The following is an 18,579-nucleotide window of genomic DNA, read 5'->3' as shown; positions in this document are numbered from 1 at the left end:
TGCTGAGAAAGCTGCCTTGTAAGATCAAGTGTGGAGGTGATACTTCTCCCCCAAAGGCATTACATACCATAGTAACATTATATATTGGATCTAACAGGCACTACTGTTGGATTCTGGATACTGTTAGAAAAGTATGCTCCTGAGTAGAATTCTGCTGTGTCAGAAGGAGTAGTGGACATTTGGGTTTGAGTTTGTTAAATAATTCAGTAGGAAAGTTGTGCTGTTATGGGGAGAATTAAGCTGTTAAAACTTCTATTTATTCCGAATTTCCTGTATTTCTTTAGAAAGAATGTGTATTTATTTCACATAGATGCTGCCTCTGTGATTTTAGTCTGAGATATCCAGGTATAAGACATATTTTATCCTAAATGATATGATCCACACTTCAGAAAAATCTGTTTGGCCATGGTTATCAGCCATGGTTGCGAAGTAATTCAGACACTGTAGTTATATATGTTTTCAAGCAGAGTTTCGTGAATCTATCGGGGTAAGGACAGAGCATATTTGCATCTGGTAGCAATAAGGCGGTGAAGCGTAGCTTACATATTCCACATTACCAATTGGATATGGAAATCTCTTTCAGGCTATGTGCTGCAGGACAGTGGCACTTTCTGTCTGAAAATGACAGCCTGTATATATATCTAGGCCTCCAAAAGCTCTGCCTTGGAGGGGATTGCATGCTGGCAGGGTATATCCAGTAAATACTCTGATGTGGTTTTGAACATAAAACCTGCAGAGCTTTGGGGATCTTGAGAGTTGAATGTGTGAAGTATTCACGTATACATGAAAATGGTGCTGTTGTTTTTCCTGCTAGCATGAAGGTTTCTTTGAAGACACTTTTATCACCTACAGAAAGAAAAGACAAAAAGTTTCCCCTAATTTTTCTAATTACAGAAGCAAGAAGAGGGGCTTGGGGGAGGGAGGGCAGGGAGAGAGAAGACGTCATAAGTAATCCTTATCAACTCATTCCCTTCTTATCTTTAAGGCACATATGACAGGTCTGCTCCCTCGAGTCCACGAATTAGTGAGAGAACCTCTGGCTTTTTTCTCTGTGACAGACACTTTCTCTTCTCTATACAGTGCATTAGCTTTTTCCAAATCTAACACCGATCAGCACATTGAAAAGAAAATAATGTTGGACATGCCTTCCAGCTGTTACACATAAAAAAGGTTAACAGCAATTATCTTTTAGATACCTCTTAGTATTAAATAGACATATGATTCAAAGAAAGATGAATGTATTAAGTGCATTGATGTGCATTTAACAGATGTCATTGCAAGTATTTCTCATGGTAATTTTAAATGGTTAGTATTTCAAATGGTTTGGAATCTAAAGCAGATTTCAGCAAATTATTTTCTTAATATCGGTCCTAAAGTGAAATTGAATTGGGACTTTGATCTTCTACATCATGTGAATAGTAAATTCCACTGCAACAGTTCAGTAGAGTGAAATTTTGCTTCATGGATTGATATTCCATCTTCAATGTTCCAAAATATGTATGTATCACACACTGCACAAAAGATTGGCAGCTTTATGTAATTAAATTTAAAAACATGGTGAGGCAATATTAATGTCACTGGCCATCTGGAAAGCTCATGAAAAGGCTATCTCTTACAAAGAGGCTGCACTTAGGTTTAAAAAAACTTATTTAACTCAAGCTCTTCTACCTCAAATGGTCCCTGGTGGTACTACCACTGAGCAGTGTAACTTGTGGAATAAAACAACATGAAAGGAAATCTCCTTTATATGAAAGATTGTCTGCTAAACATTAGTAATAATTTCAGTAACCATCAAAAGCACAAATTTGGTGTGAGAACATCAGAACACTGTAGCACTGGAAAAGCTTGTTCCTTCACTAAAGAAGTTCAGAAAACTGGAGGCAGAACAGTCTGGAAGCCATAATATTCCATTGTAGACTGGAGGACTGATGACAGGATAAATTCAATTTCAACAGCCCCTAACTGGAGCTGTCAGTCAAGGATCTAGCAGAGTGCTCTAACTGCCCCGTGGGTGACAGAGATCCCTTCCAGGGGAAAAGTGCTCTCAGACACTCTTCAGTCACATATGCAGATGGCAACTTTTCACTGCCCTTTTGTCCACCAATCACTTGCTCTCTCATCTGGCATCAGTCCATCAGTACACAGACTCACAGAAAAGCTTGGTTGGAAGAGACCTTTTAAAAATCATCCAGTTCAACCGCCCCACCATGGCTGCTTAAACTCTGTCCAGGCCTTGAACACTTCTAGTGATGGGGCATCCACCACTTCCCTGGGCAACCTGTCCTTCCACCTTTCTGGGACATCTTTATTCAGGAAAAAAAGGACAGAAAAGTCATTGATACACTTCTAACCACAGCTACCGGTTAATAGACTTTAGGTTCAGAGGAGGCAGGAAGAAGGGGAAAGACCAAAGTTTGTAACCACAGATTAGCTCAATACGTGGCAGCTCAGTTACCTGGAAGAATTTGTTAAAGACAATGAGGAAAAAATGTGGAATAGCCTGACATTTGTGAGTCCTTCAAACTAAGGATTCATCAGCCCATCCATAAGGAAGACTATACTCAAACCTGTGATCCAAGTGGGAAAATGGATATAAGGTATGTGAATTGGGAGGTAGGCAGGAAGGGTATCCTTGATGACAGAAAAGAAAAGGGATTGGTTTCAGGTACTAGAGAAGGGAAGTCAGAGAATGAAGATAGGAGAGTAGAGAAGATTAGGCAAGAAAGACAGGAGAAGCAGTTTAAATAAGAATGGCAGAAAACACTGATGTTGAAACTAAAAACACCTTATTTTTCCCTGTCCTACATGAATGTACATGAGTTTCCCTGGTCATAACCCTATCCTACATTAATGTCTTGTATTATTTTCTGTATTAATTTAATATCTCATTTGTTGCTTCATTGGGCACAACCTCTAATAATAAATAGCATAATTAGAATTTTACTTCAGGCTACTGTTAAAGATTTTGTAGTTTTTGTAGTTTCTCTTCTAGTGAGAACTTGATTTTTTTTTTCTCTGCAGCAGGGTAAAGATTGATGTTAAAAAAAGATTTTTGTGGTTGTACATCTTCTTACGGGTTCAGACATTTACTGTGAAACCATTCCAAAACACCCAAGAGGCATAGTTTTCCATTCAGATAAGTAAGTCCTAGCCTCTGAAACTTTTATTTAACATTAAGGAGAGCAAAAAAGAATAAAAGCATAATCACTGAATAAATAGCCACACAATCTTCTATTGAGGAGGCATGCTAAGACAAATGAAATATCTGAGTCCAGCAGACTGCCAGAGGGCTTCTCTTAGAATTGAGTATGTATCAGCTCTGTTCTCACTCCTTCACAGTGCACCACCTTTCAAAATACATCCTAGAAAACCATTTTCCGTAGCTCCTTAAAGTGCTTGCTATTGGCTTTGTTTTTTACAATTGCTTGCAGGCTGATTTAAAGGGATATTTCCTGTAAAATTCAGTGCTGATTCTGGAAAATGACTACAACAAAAAATACCCTTTCATATTCAACATAATCAAAAGTGGTGAATTTCATAATATAAAAGCTGTGTCCTGTGCTTTACTGTATTAGCCTTACAGCTATAATTCAGATGATAGATGACCTTGTGTGAGATGTGGAGTTGTACCTACTTATGGAAAACTCAGGCTAATTACGGTGCTTGGTGACAGCAAAATAGAAAAAATCCTTATAACCTAAATGATGTGTGCTAAAATGTGAGGCTAGAAAAGCCTTGAATTCCAGAGATTATGGGGCTATCAAGCGGAATCGATTACATTTCACATGTAGATAAAGTCTTTCTGGTGCAGAATCACTTGAATCATGACTGTTACAATGCAATAGCCACTAGATCACAACTCAGACTTATGTCTGAGTTGATCAAAATGTGTATTTTAACTGTAATGCCACAACAAGAAGTTATATGGAAGCATAGCCTTTGCAGCTACATTTGAAACTGTATGAACTTCCTGGCCATTCAAAATACTTTAGAAGGTGTCAGCAAGACATTGTTTTTTCAGGGTTTTTTTTGTTAGAAATACATCCATAATCTCTACCATTAGTTACACCTGTGGACCAGACAGTGAAGTGTCATCACTCATAAAAATTCTCTTCTGTTCAGCCCCCAAATCTGCTGTCCCCATTTGTGGTGTAGATCAAACTGAGATACTAAAGCTCTTAATATATTTTGCAATATCTCAAAGTAATGCTTGTGAAATCAAAGGCTGACATATTAAAAAAAAAAATTACCTCCTCTCTCCTGAGCAGAACCCTCAAGTCCTTTCTTCTATATTTCCACCAAAGTTTCATTTTATGTCTCCTCTTCTTACCCTTTTCATCCTCCTCAATATCTCCAGTTATTGCTCTGTGTTTCAGAAGTTAAGGCTTAAACTCAGGATTCTGGAGATTTCAGGTTCCACTCCTACCTTTGATTCTGATGCAATATGTGGTTTTGAGTCATCAAGTAACTTGCCAGTGCATCTGTAAAGAGGAGTTGTTTGCATTTGCCCAGCAACGTGGCATATTTTGAATTGAACTGAATAATTTCCTGTGTGACTATGAGGTATTATTAAGTATCAAAAACTTTGGTTCACCAAACAGCCTAACTAGCTGGGAAAAATTTTTGCCCAGACTGATGAAATGGAAACAAATACGTTTTTAGTAGATCGCTATATAGTTGGATGAGTAAGCTTTGCTTTCATTCTCTTCTCCAAGGCAGGATCAACTTTCCCTGTGACATTCCTGCAGCTTCTTGTTCAAACTCTCTTAAAAAGTTTGCAGTGAGTATATACATGACTTTTTTTCTCTAAGTTTTAACACTGTAATTGTAAAAAGGATCTGGCTGTGTAATTATGAAACCAGCCACTCCTTACCCTCTCCATAACGCACTTCAAGAAAAGTTTATTCCTGTATCTTCAGAGTTATTTTTGCATGTATTAGCCCTTTTGCAGATTTCTTCTTTCTAAACTAAAAAGGCTGTTGCTTGCAATTTTTATAGTTCCACAACACAACTTTATTTGAACTATATGGAAGAGTATGGTGCCTTCATTTATACAACAAACAAAAATTTCTGTCTGCATCTCCCAGCATGGCATTTATTTTTATTACAGCTTTCTTCACAAATTTATATATGCATGTGTTCATTCATATCTGTGGGCATTTTCCATATTTTATCAGACTGCATCTCCAGCTTTCCAAGATGATTTTGAATTCTGAACCTGTCCTCCAAAATTTCGTGGTCAGTCTAAGCCCGCTGTTATGTGTATATTTAGTAGTGTCCAGTCACTAGGAAAATAAAAGCCCCTCCAAATATTAGATGCAATATTCCAGATACTGCCTTAAAAAGCATGGAGGAAGAGAATCACTTTCCTTAATCTACTGGCTGTGCTCCTGTTAAACCAGATTAGAGTGCTGTACACTGTGTAGTTATTCTCTAGGCATTTATTGAACTACTTTATGCACTTAACTACCCATCTATTGTAGTAATTAATTCTGATTTCTTTGTCAAGCCCTTGGAATTTACTTGCATTGAATACTGCTGATATAATTCATTTTACCACCAAATGATAAAAAGATGGTACTGGCATGGACTCATTGATTTGATGTGTGTTGCTATGGTGAATATCTGCACTGCTTTTGGGATTTGGGCTGCTGGGTTTCAGAGCCAGTTTCCACAGGGCAGCCATCTGACCTTTAAACAAATTTCTGGGAGAAGCCTCAGTGGGGCTCGGACCCCTCTCCTTTCAGGAGCTGCTTCTAAGCTGGGTGCTCAATGCTTGAACTCTCCCTGAGCTCTGCTGCAGCTTTGCCTGGGCCTTTCCACCTGCTTAGCTGACCTGGATACTGATCCTGACCTGCAGAGTGGAATTACTGGCTTGATCTTGCACATGTCTTATCCCTATGGACACATCTAGTATGTCTGGACTGCTGATGCTGACCCATCACAGAGCTTATTTGCTACCCTTGCCCATATGTGGTGGGACTGTGTGCTTGACAGTCCTATCCTTGCCTGCCTTGTGATGCTGACTTTTTAGGTCCCCTTTCCTTAAGGAACAGCTCCTCCTCCTGCTCCTTGACACACATGGCCATTGTAATTTATGCTTCAGCCATAATTCTCCCTGTGGGCTTACAGGTTGTTGAGCAGCTTTTGAAATAGATATGCTGATAGTCTTTCTATAAACAGTGTATGGGGATATATATGTACTTTGCTAGTTGACTCCATGAAGATGGGGTGTTCAGGTTCAGCTAGCACCCACCCAATCTCTCTGATGTTGATTTTGACTAATGGGTAGACATTCTGGAAGAGGGCCTTAGTGACAGGCATGAGTTCACTATATAGAACCTTAAAGTGACCCTTTTCAGGTCAAAACTTGTCACTTCCTGCTGTTCCACCCAAGTGCATAGCACAATATGATCCCAGGAACTGGATAGTCATTTTCCACAGTGTGGAGGAATTATCTACTCATCAGCAGCTCACTTTGACCATTCCTGGAGAAAAACACTGGTCCGGTAATTTCTAGATAATTCCTGAGCATGAGCATAGTTGAGAGTACAGCATCAGAATAAAATCCAGCAGCTGGAATGGCAGCAGTGTCATTCAGATTGTCAGGCCATTGCCAGACAGGGTAGACTTGGCCTGGCGTTTGAGGTCTGCAGTGAGTAGAGGCATGTGAGTCACCCTGGTTCTCTTAGCTGTGGAAACAAAGGTCTTTTCCTGGTGTGGGTTACCAGGATAATATAAAGTTGCATGAAACAATTGCAAGTTCTGTAGTTTGCTGCATATGGGATGAATTGCAATTTACCAATACCCAACCAAATCTAAATTTGGAATTATTTCTGTAAGCAGTCTGCTGACACCATCTGTGTCCAATTCTTTTATTGTACAACATTAGGAGGGTAGTGCAGTACGTTAATAACTACTAACAGATGTAAGTCCATTGTTACATAATTTCATTAAATGTCTAACCTATCCTGTTGAAACATCTCCAGCAGAGATGGTATTTATGATATTTGCTTAGAGCAGTCTCTATACTTGCTGTTCTACTTAGTTAGATTCTGTCAAGTATGGGCTGTATTGCTACAAGTGGATGAATCCATTATCCTGATGATGCGTGGATGCTATGGCTCTGTTTTCTGGAAGCCAAGCTAAGAAGTGAGGCTGAGCACATACTCCTTGGGCAGGTATCCCCACCCATGGTGGGGAGGTTGGAACTAGGTGATCTCTAAGGCCCCTTCCTATCCAAACCATTCTATGATTGTATCATTCTATGATCTATAGAGACACACTCCAGCGCATACAGTCAGAATACTCAAACACACAGCTGGCCATGCAGATCACACAGACACGAAGTATTTGAAAATTTTACTTTGGGAATGCTTTGAAAATCTAGCTAATGTCACTTTGAAGCCATCAGAATTAGCAAGACATTTAAAATCTAATCATCCAGAGCATAAAGACAAATGTCTACTATTTTTTCAGCAACATTTCAAGCCATGTGACATTCAATTCAGTACTTTACAAAATTTCACCAAACTTAATGACAAATTTGTAGAAGCCTCCTTTGAGGTTTCTTGCTTCACAGTGATGCCTTAGGTTTTAACTTCCATATTTTTCAAATCCTGTACTGCCTAGTGGGTAAATCTGAGGTTTCTTCTGGCCTGTTAATTTCTGCTCTCTCATGCTAGGTAGACATAACAAAGTCTCTCCAGGCCTGCTCTCCAAGGACACTCAGGCCACCCTAGGCCCAAAAAGTATAAACCAAAAGCCTCTAAAGGGGGGGCAAGCTTGGGAAATCTACATCATTTACTGAAGCTTTACTTGGAGAATTAACCCCAATATGCAAATGAACCAAAGTTATGAAAGTGTAAAGAACTCGTGACCTGGGGTCCATCTTGGGGTCCTGCTACAGTAATCCCCACTGTAACAGGGTCCATCTTGGCAGTAGCCTCTGACTCCCCAGGGTGTACCTTTGAAGGCCCTTCAAATAAATACCTACCTTTATTCCCTTATTCTTGTCTAGTCTCTGGTTTTAGGTAGCCACTTCAGTCATAAACAACAAAAGACAAAATGCCACATGGTACCAGGAAAACACTTATTCTTCCTGCCATAAAAGGTAAAAATGGCTGTGATAATACACAGAAAGCAACAGAGCAGCAAACTGAAATGCATTCCTTTGTCAGCAAACACCATTAGCAAACGCATAGAAAATACTGCTGAAGGTTTGAAGAAACAAGCATCAGTACAAATTACACAGTGGAAGAGGATTCCTGAGTGGATGGATGAAAGTACAAATGTTTCTAAAATGCCTCAGACTATGGTATTTGACAAATTCCAGTAGTGAAATAAATTAAGAGCTACCTTCTGTAAGCTACTGAAGGGAAGATCTATCACAGAAGCTGTATCCTCGACAGTAAATCATTTCTTTAATAAAACTGCTTTCTGGAAGAGCTGTGCAAGTGTAAAGACCAGTGGAACAGCTCCTTTGACTGACATAAGAGAGGGATTGGGTGGTAAGGTTACATAGCCACTATTACACCTGGAATTCGTTCACTGCAATGCTCATAGAAGAGTTATTACAGCAATGAAATTGGAGCCAGACCTGCAAAAGGTGCTGCAGGATGTCATTGACTTAGTTCATTTCATAAAAACATGAAATGGTAGAACCCTTGCAATACTTTGCAATGACAGGGGAAAGACCAAGAAAATCCTTTATAACTGTGGTGAGTTGACCTTGATTTGCTGTTACATGCTCACCAAGCCTATTAGCAGATATTTGAATACAACTGATAAAGACAAGGACCTGTCCCAGTATTAGAAGAGGCCACAGTAATGACTCTCATAAACTAAGAAGCCATGACAGTGCAAGACATGGAGAGATTAAGTCAACAGACATAAAAAAACAAACCTAGGCATGTAAAGCAGGACATCAGAAACTGGACTGCAAACCTGCAGCTGTAAACAATGCATTTCAGATGCTGCACAACCTTTCCAATGCAAATCCCTTCACCAAACTGAAAACACTGTAACTGAACCTTTATCCAATTTGCATGCTTAGTCAAATCATCTGAGCTATCAACTCCAAAAACAACATGTAAAATAGCAGAAATATTAAATGACATTAGGATACTCCTGCCTCTGAGATAAATGGGTGAGCATTGCCCATAACAGCTCCTTGGAGCTGGCAGTGCCTGGCAGATCTGAGGCTTTCAGGAGCCCAGGAGAAGCTGAGCAATAATTGCAAGCTCTTGAGTTGCAATGGTCACATCTTTTGCTCTCCTTTGTCTATCAATTGCCATAATTGAATCCATGGCAGGAATTCTAGGAAATGGAATTATCTTGGCTGTCAGTGCATCTAGCTGCATTGGGAGCAAAACATGGTCTCCATATGATATGATCATGATCTCTCTGAGTTCATCTAGAATCATTTTGCAATGCTGGAATACACTGGATTTCTTAATGGCTATATTTTTTGAAACTTCCTATTATAAAGAAAATATTTTCATAGTTTCCGAAGTAATTTTTACATTTCTGAACTACTTCAGCCTCTGGTTTGGTGCCTGGCTTAGTGTCTTCTATTGCATCAAGGTTGCCAGTTTTACACGGCCTTTCTTCATCTGGATGAAGCAAAGAATTGCCAGGCTGGTACCCTGGATGCTGCTCACATCATGCCTCCACTCCTTTGCAGCTGCAATTCCCTTCGCCTTAGATCTCTACAATGAGCACAACAACTTCACTGCTCCTTTACCCATGACAAACTCTTCAGCAATGAGAACCACAAGGAAAGACAGCTTAACTTTATTGATTTATCTCTGTAATGCAGCTGTAAGTTTGCCTTTAATACTGTCTGTTGTTTCAAGTGTCCTGCTGATTCGGTCTCTGTTGGTACACACCAGACAGATGCAAAATAATGCAAGTGGCTTCAGGGATCCCAGCTTAGAGGCCCATACCAGTGCCATCAAGTCAGTCTGTTCCTTCCTCATCCTTTACATTACATATTTTATGTGTGTGCTTCTCCTCTTATTCAGTGATTTTTCAACTTTAAGCAGTGGAGAATCTATCTGTATAGTTTTAATGGCTGCCTGTCCTACTGGACACACATTGGTCTTAATTTGGAGCAATCCAAAATTTCAAGCGCTGACAGCTAGGATTTGGCACCACACTAAATGTCCATTCAGAACCACATCCACACAAAAGATCATGATTTAGCCATGACTTAGGGCTTTCTAGTTTAGATCCAAATGACTTAAAATGAAGTTGTCAAAGATACATAGTAATAGACACTGGGATGAGTAGATTAGAGCCCTGATCTGGAATCATGAAGAAGGTGGAAATTTGCTTGACTTGGATGTGAGTCTTGTTACGAAGTGTGAGTCGTCTCCTATTTGCTGTATTTTCCTTGGAAATAATCATGGTTTCTCTAAGACAACAGGAAAACAAGGCCACGAATCAGATTCCAGCATTATTCAGGAAAGAACAAGAAGGCCTTTTGATCCTCCTGCTCTTGCTGAAATAGTGATCAGTGCCAGTGCATTATTGTTACATCAGGACTGGAGCTTTGGGACCCTTTCCAGCTGCAGTGGGAGTTTATTTACTTTTAAACTGATTGTCCCTGAAGCATACATCACTTGAGCCTTGTGTTCACTAAGCCCATCCTGATGTAAAACAGCTGGCTTGGATGTTGTCAATCTGTTTGAAGCAATTTGACCTGAGTTTGTGACAGAATTGTTTAACTTTAAAAATTAAAAAATACCAAGTCAAAGGATAACTTGTGTTGGAGTCTTCCTTCCCCTCATGACAGAAATGTTTCACAGGTGACAGAAATGGCTTGCAGGAACGTTTTTTATGCCATTTAACAGACTTGCTGAACATTCAGAACATGGCAATGACACCCCAGCATGCCATTGTCAGCACCACTGAAACGTGCTGGCTCCCAGCTCAGGACCATGAACATTAACTAAGCAGAAGGACATCATGCAAATCATGTTCTCTTGTACCTCTTTCCAGTGAACATCCAGGAAAAAAAACCCACAACATTTTCTAGGAAACTGCTCACATGTAACATAAAACAATGAGGTCAGCATTTGAAACAAATCTCTTTCCCATTAAAGACACTCCTCTGGATTTCTATAATTTAATGATAAAAATAATCATCAGTGAGTAATTCAAAGAAAGACAGCAGTCCCCATTTATTTTCTAAAGCACAGGCTTTTCCAAGCAACAAAACAATAATTTGAGTCATTAGCTCAAGTCAATAAATGCAAATATCTACAGGAGAAATCACTACAGGATCCTTTTCTGATTTGCATTTCCAGAAGCACAGCTAGAATTTTCATAATGGAAATTCTGAACGACATGCAATGGACTCAGTTTTCAGTGCCCATCACAACAGGATTTAAAAAAAAAACAAAACCTGAGTGCCAGGCTGTACTGCTTGAAAAAGTCTCAGAATTTCTCCTTTGATCACTGTCCACAGCTTCTTACTGTGCTACTGACAGCTACTTCATCACTGCGTTTCTGAAGAGCCTTTGTGTGTTTTCTTCTGTGTTCTATCCTACAGATAAAATGTGAGTCCCAAAGCTTTTCACTAAACCCAAGCCTCTCCACTCACTTAGTAGACCTCCATTTTCTTGGATGTGGAAAGTGTTTGAATTCAAATTTTTTAGCAAATATAATTGAGTTTTAAAAGCATGGATGTTCCATATGGAAGCAAAATTGACTCAATTAACACTTGTGCCATTGCTCCTGTACGTAATGCTGTATATTGCCAGATCCTAAATTCATTAGGTAAATTCCACATCTTTTCAGGAGGCTCATGAGAAATGGGCCAGTGAAGAACTCTGGTAAAATTATTTTTCTTTTTTCTGTCCTTATCTTCCGACAAATTTATTGTTCTCTTTCAGGAGACTCAGAGGAAGCACACAATCATAATTACAACTCTTAAAAATCTCCCTATACAAAAAAAAAACCCAGGACAAGCCTCCTTCCAGCAGCCATTTGAAGATACCTGGTAAAGAAAAGGAGCTGCCTCAGAATTAGAAAATACCACAGTAATTACTCTTAAAAACTTTGAATTGATAACACTGCAAGACATGGAGAGATTAAGGCATCTGACATAAAAAAACAAATCTAGGCATGTAAAGCAGGACATCAGAAACTGGAGTGCAAACGTGAGGATGGAAAAACTCCACTTAAGCTGCTGCACAACCCTTCCAATGCAAATCCCTTCACCAAACTGAAAACACTGTAACTGAACCTTTATCCAATTTGCATGCTTAGTCAAATCATCTGAGCTATCAACTCCAAAAACAACATGTAAAATAGCAGAAATATTAAATGACATTAGGATACTCCTGCCTCTGAGATAAATGGGTGAGCATTGCCCATAACAGCTCCTTGGAGCTGGCAGTGCCTGGCAGATCTGAGGCTTTCAGGAGCCCAGGAGAAGCTGAGCAATAATTGCAAGCTCTTGAGTTGCAATGGTCACATCTTTTGCTCTCCTTTGTCTATCAATTGCCATAATTGAATCCATGGCAGGAATTCTAGGAAATGGAATTATCTTGGCTGTCAGTGCATCTAGCTGCATTGGGAGCAAAACATGGTCTCCATATGATATGATCATGATCTCTCTGAGTTCATCTAGAATCATTTTGCAATGCTGGAATACACTGGATTTCTTAATGGCTATATTTTTTGAAACTTCCTATTATAAAGAAAATATTTTCATAGTTTCCGAAGTAATTTTTACATTTCTGAACTACTTCAGCCTCTGGTTTGGTGCCTGGCTTAGTGTCTTCTATTGCATCAAGGTTGCCAGTTTTACATGGCCTTTCTTCATCTGGATGAAGCAAAGAATTGCCAGGCTGGTACCCTGGATGCTGCTCACATCATGCCTCCACTCCTTTGCAGCTGCAATTCCCTTCGCCTTAGATCTCTACAATGAGCACAACAACTTCACTGCTCCTTTACCCATGACAAACTCTTCAGCAATGAGAATCACAAGGAAAGACAGCTTGACTTTATTGATTTATCTCTGTAATGCAGCTATAAGTTTGCCTTTAATACTGTCTGTTGTTTCAAGTGTCCTGCTGATTCGGTCTCTGTTGGTACACACCAGACAGATGCAAAATAATGCAAGTGGCTTCAGGGATCCCAGCTTAGAGGCCCATACCAGTGCCATCAAGTCAGTCTGTTCCTTCCTCATCCTTTACATTACATATTTTATGTGTGTGCTTCTCCTCTTATTCAGTGATTTTTCACCTTTAAGCAGTGGAGAATCTATCTGTATAGTTCTAATGGCTGCCTGTCCCACAGGACACACATTGGTCTTAATTTGGAGCAATCCAAAATTTCGAAAGCTGACAGCTAGGATTTGGCACCACACTAAATGTCCACTCAGAACCACATCCACGTAAAAGACATGGGCTTAGCCTGGGCTTTCTAATTTACATTGAAAATATTTCAATTGAAGTCATCCAATGCATAAATAGATGCTGGAATGAGTAGATCAGAGCCCTGATCTGGAATCATGTAGAAGGTGGAAAATTGCTTCACTTGCATGTGAGTCTTCTTATGAAGAATTGTGTAAGTTGTCTCCTATTTGCTGTACTTTCCTTGGAAATCATCACGGTTTCTCTAAGACAACAGAAAAACAGGGCCAAGACTCAGGCTAGGATGTAATCACTTGAAATTATGTAAGTTACAATTTATGATACAAACAGAACAGACTTGTTTGAGCCCAGGCATGGTCTCATTTTATTTGTGAATATTATGCTTGAATGCTGTTTCTGCTTACTACAAGCTCCTATTGAGGATGCTGAGGTATTGCAAATAATTTTGGAATATTTTGCTGATAATTTTCAATTCTGGTTGAATTCTAGAAAAATATTTGTTGATTCTAAAGGTGTCTATTACATCCCAGTATGGTACAGGAAAGAATGGCATGGCCTTTCAAGCATCGTGTTCCTGCTGAAGTAGTGATCAGTGTCAGTGCATTATTGTTAAATCAGGACTGGAGCTTTGGGACCCGTTCCAGCTGCAGTGGGAGTTTATTTACTTCTAAACTGACTGTCACCGAAACACACATGACTTCATCCTCATGTTCCCAAAGGCCCTTCTGATGTAATGTAGCTGGTTTGGATGTTGTCAATCTGTTTGAAGCAATGTACCTGTATTTGACCTGAGTTTGTGCCTGCCTTAAGACTTTAAAAAATACCAAGTCAAAGGATATCTTGTGTTGGAGTCTTCCTTCCCCTCATGACAGAAATATTTCACAGGTGACAGAAATGGCTTGCAGGAACGTTTTTTATGCCATTTAACAGACCTGCTGAAAATTCAGAACTTGGCAATGACACCCCAGCATGCCATTGTCAGCACCACTGAAACGTGCTGGCTCCCAGCCAAGCACCGTGCAACACCCATGTTGGGAGGGTTGGTCCATCCTCTGCCCTTCCCTGCTGTCCCCTCACCAGCCTTCAGGAACAAACCTCAGACCTCTCCAACCCCACCAACAGGCAAAACACGTGGGCTGTGCCCAGCCCACAAACCGTGTGTGCTGTCCTGCTCCTGGCTGAGCTCTGAGGCACACGGCTGCTCAGCAGGGACACCCTGAACAGCTGCTCTCACATGGTTTAATTTAACTTCCATTATTCCACATTCCTCATGCCCATGAGAATTGAAAGTGCTCCCTGTGCTATTTTCCTGCCTCTTTCAGTACATCTTCCCTCCAAAGCTTTCTTTGCATACAATTAAGTTAAACACTTACCAGTTCATTAACCTGCATTTGGGAATCTAGGAGGGAAAGCCGACAGAAATACATGTAAAATATATAAACAAATGTACATATATCTGAGGTGGATGCTCACAAAGTTTTACTCCTACAGGTGCATGATCAAAAAGGTTTGATCACTGCCCTAGGCAATCATTGATCACATTAAGCACTGGGAAATGCAATCTGCTCAAAGAAACAGCCTTGAAAACACCTCAGAATTTCTCCTTTGATCACTGCCCACAGCTTCTTACTGTACTGCTGACAGCTACTTGTGTCACTGCATTTATAAGAGCCTGTTGATGTGTTCTGGGCTGCAGATAAAATGTGAGTCCCAAAGCTTTCCACTAAACCCAAGCCTCTCCACTCACCTGTTTCTTGTTGTCTGTGGAAAGTGTTTGAATTCACTTCTTTTAGCACATACAAAGAATTCTAAAAGCATGGATGTTCCATATGGGAGCAAAATTGATTCAATTAACACGTGTGCCATTGCTCCTGTATGTAATGCTGTATATTGCCAGATCTTAAATTCCCTAGGCAAATTCCACATCTTTTCAGGAGGCTGGTGAAAAATTGGCAAGTGAAGCACTCTGGTAAAAGAACTTTCCTTTTCTCTGTCCTTATCTTTCTGCAAATTTATTGTTCTTTTCTGGATCATTCAGAGGGAGCATGCAAAAATAATTATAATGCTTAGAAATCTCCACACACAAAAGAAAAATATGATAATCCTCTTTGCAGCAGCTATTTGAATATATCTGATATAGAAAAGGAGATGACCCAGGGTAAGAAGAGGCTGTAGCAATTATTTCATACCAGCTTGGAAACCATCAACAGTGCAAGACATGGAGAGATTAAGGCATCAGACATAAAAAAATAAATCTAGGCATGTAAAAAACAAATCTAGGCATGTAAAGCATAGAAAAGGAGATGACCCGGGGTAAGAAGAGGCTGTAGCAATTATTTCATACCAGCTTGGAAACCATCAACGGTGCAAGACATGGAGAGATTAAGGCATCTGACATAAAAAAACAAATCTAGGCATTAAAGTATAAAAAACAAATCTAGACATCAGACACTGGAGTGCAAACGTGAGGATGGAAAAACTCCACTTAAGCTGCTGCACAACCCTTCCAATGCAAATCCCTTCACCAAACTGAAAACACTGTAACTGAACCTTTATCCAATTTGCATGCTTAGTCAAATCATCTGAGCTATCAACTCCAAAAACAACATGTAAAATAGCAGAAATATTAAATGACATTAGGATACTCCTGCCTCTGAGATAAATGGGTGAGCATTGCCCATAACAGCTCCTTGGAGCTGGCAGTGCCTGGCAGATCTGAGGCTTTCAGGAGCCCAGGAGAAGCTGAGCAATAATTGCAAGCTCTTGAGTTGCAATGGTCACATCTTTTGCTCTCCTTTGTCTATCAATTGCCATAATTGAATCCATGGCAGGAATTCTAGGAAATGGAATTATCTTGGCTGTCAGTGCATCTAGCTGCATTGGGAGCAAAACATGGTCTCCATATGATATGATCATGATCTCTCTGAGTTCATCTAGAATCATTTTGCACTCTGGGACTATACTGGTTTTGTTCATGAGTATATTTTCTGAACACTTGTATCGTGAAGAAAATGTATTTGTAGTTTCCAATACAGCTTTTATATTTCTGAACTGCTCCGGTCTCTGGTTTGGTGCCTGGCTTAGTGTCTTCTATTGCATCAAGGTTGCCAGTTTTACACGGCCTTTCTTCATCTGGATGAAGCAAAGAATTGCCAGGCTGGTACCCTGGATGCTGCTCACATCATGCCTCCACTCCTTTGCAGCTGCAATTCCCTTCGCCTTAGATCTCTACAATGGGCACAACAACTTCACTGCTTCTTTACCCATGACAAACTCTTCAGCAATGAGAATCACAAGGAAAGACAACTTAACTTTATTGATTTATCTTTGTGAGGCAAGTACAGCTTTGCCTTTAATACTGTCTGTTGTTTCAAGTGTCCTGCTGATTCGGTCTCTGTTGGTACACACCAGACAGATGCAAAATAATGCAAGTGGCTTCAGGGATCCCAGCTTAGAGGCCCATACCAGTGCCATCAAGTCAGTCTGTTCCTTACTTATCTTCTACATTACATATTTTGCTTGTTTGCTTCTTCTCTTAAGCAATACTTTTTCATTTTTAAGTGATGCGCAATCAGTGTGTGAAGCTGTAATGGCTGCCTGTCCCACAGGACACACATTGGTCTTAATTTGGAGCAATCCAAAATTTCGAGAGCTGACAGCTAGGATTTGGCATCACACTAAATGTCCACTCAGAACCACATCCATGTAAAAGACATGGGCTTAGCCTGGGCTTTCTAGTTTAGATCCAAATGAATTAAATTGAAGTCATCAAATGAATAAAGTAATAGACACTGGGATGAGTAGATTAGAGCCCTGATCTGGAATCATGAAGAAGGTGGAAATTTGCTTGACTTGGATGTGAGTCTTGTTACGAAGTGTGAGTCGTCTCCTATTTGTTGGGGTCCCTCCCCTGCCATGGAGCCCTGGGAGAGGGGCCCTGAGGGCACAGACACGGGGTTTCCCTGCCCCTGCTCAGCCTCGTTCCCATTGGTTGGTTTGTGTTCCCTGCGCGGGCAGAAGGACCCTTGGTCCCGTGACTGGAACAGTTCCTCGGCAGAGCTCCGGCCATGCGGCTGGAGAAATAAACATCTCTGAAACAGCTATCAAGAATCTGTCTGTCCATATATATTTCCTTTCCACGGGACTCCTGGTTTGGTATATGCATGTTGCAGGATCCCCACTGCAACATAATGGTGGAGAATTATGAGCAGAACGATGCCCGATCCCTAAGCGACTGACTTGTGTGAGTAAACCCTGGAAACTTTGGATTCCTCTTCTTGGTTTTGCTTTGCTATTCCGTATCTAAACTATGGAGGAACGGTGGGAAGACTCTTGGCTCTCAGAGCCGCATATGGACATTTATCTTAAACTTAAAATGATTCTTGAACAACGATTTGTGAATTTTAGCTTGATTCAAGCTCAAAAAGAACTGAAACACTTCCTGGCATGGTTGTTTAAGAACTTTTTCTATGTTTCTTGGGATTTAATTCTTACCAAGGGCTTTTGGAAAACCGTTTGGACACAGTTAATACTGGAGTCAAAATATATGCCGATGGAAGAATATTTTCGTGAATATTATTTAGTTACCGAGACGGTTGAGCAATGTCAGCTGTGTCCTGTCGAAGAGAAGCCTGGCGCAGGGACCGTGCGGCCCAGGCCACGTGCACCGAGCGCTCTGCGAGCAGCAGCGAGGCAGTTCCCACGCGCGGGTGGAGCCAAGCGAGCCACAGTGTCGGCGGCGGAGCGAGGAGCGGCGGGAGCGGCGGGACCCGGCGGTGCCCGCCCGGCCCAGCACAGCGCGTGGTGGAGCGAGCCCCGTGAATGCCCGACCGAGAGGGGCGGCGTGCGGGCGGCGGCGGTGGAGCGGAGCCGCGCCGAACCGAAACGTGCGCTGGAGCAGGGAGCGGGGGGGTCGTCGCTCGGGGGCCCGGCCGAGACGTGGGTGCAGCGCCCGGCATCGGCAGCGAAGCTGCGACCAGAGGAGGTGACGCACGGAGAACTGAGCAGCGCGGCCCGGCCCGGCCCACGCAGCCCCGAACGCGACCCCGGGAAGAGTGCGCAGGCACCAGCAGCTCCGACAATTCCAACACAGGAGCGACCAAAGGAGAGAGCAAAGACGCAGCGAGACAGAAAACAGCAGCCATTCGGAAAAAGGAAAAGATCATAGTAACTAAGATCTTAGGGATAGTAA

General features: G+C 41.1%; 4 protein-coding genes across 4 annotated transcripts in view; 3 read left to right on the top strand and 1 right to left on the bottom strand.

The window, feature by feature from the left end:
• Positions 1-4,381, bottom strand: part of KEL (Kell metallo-endopeptidase (Kell blood group)) — a 28,733-nt gene extending 24,352 nt beyond the window's left edge. Inside the window, exon 1 of the mRNA XM_032098849.1 lies at positions 4,251-4,381. The gene's annotated coding sequence lies outside the window, so the exon portion shown is untranslated. The remainder of the gene's footprint in view (positions 1-4,250) is intronic.
• A 4,758-nt stretch (positions 4,382-9,139) lies between these two features.
• Positions 9,140-10,206, top strand: LOC116439854 (taste receptor type 2 member 40-like). Its single transcript, XM_032099894.1, has one exon. The coding sequence runs from the start codon at positions 9,256-9,258 to the stop codon at positions 10,204-10,206; it is 951 nt and encodes a 316-aa protein (XP_031955785.1). The 5' UTR covers positions 9,140-9,255.
• Positions 10,207-12,232: 2,026 nt separating this feature from the next.
• Positions 12,233-13,412, top strand: LOC116439853 (taste receptor type 2 member 40-like). The gene has a single exon (XM_032099892.1). It carries the CDS (start codon positions 12,477-12,479, stop codon positions 13,410-13,412), a length of 936 nt encoding a protein of 311 aa, XP_031955783.1. The 5' UTR covers positions 12,233-12,476.
• A 2,633-nt stretch (positions 13,413-16,045) lies between these two features.
• Positions 16,046-17,097, top strand: LOC116436348 (taste receptor type 2 member 40-like). Its single transcript, XM_032093385.1, has one exon. The coding sequence runs from the start codon at positions 16,162-16,164 to the stop codon at positions 17,095-17,097; it is 936 nt and encodes a 311-aa protein (XP_031949276.1). The 5' UTR covers positions 16,046-16,161.
• Positions 17,098-18,579: the final 1,482 nt, after the last annotated feature.

The sequence above is a fragment of the Corvus moneduloides genome, chromosome 2 (genome assembly GCF_009650955.1).
Source record: "Corvus moneduloides isolate bCorMon1 chromosome 2, bCorMon1.pri, whole genome shotgun sequence".
Taxonomy (NCBI): Eukaryota; Metazoa; Chordata; class Aves; order Passeriformes; family Corvidae; genus Corvus; species Corvus moneduloides.
This window is presented reverse-complemented; position numbering and strand designations above follow the sequence as displayed.

Bases quoted from the DNA above. Each gene is read 5' to 3' on its own strand.
- LOC116439854 (XM_032099894.1), top strand. From the start codon at position 9,256: ATGGTCACATCTTTTGCTCTCCTTTGTCTATCAATTGCCATAATTGAA.
- LOC116439853 (XM_032099892.1), top strand. From the start codon at position 12,477: ATGGTCACATCTTTTGCTCTCCTTTGTCTATCAATTGCCATAATTGAA.
- LOC116436348 (XM_032093385.1), top strand. From the start codon at position 16,162: ATGGTCACATCTTTTGCTCTCCTTTGTCTATCAATTGCCATAATTGAA.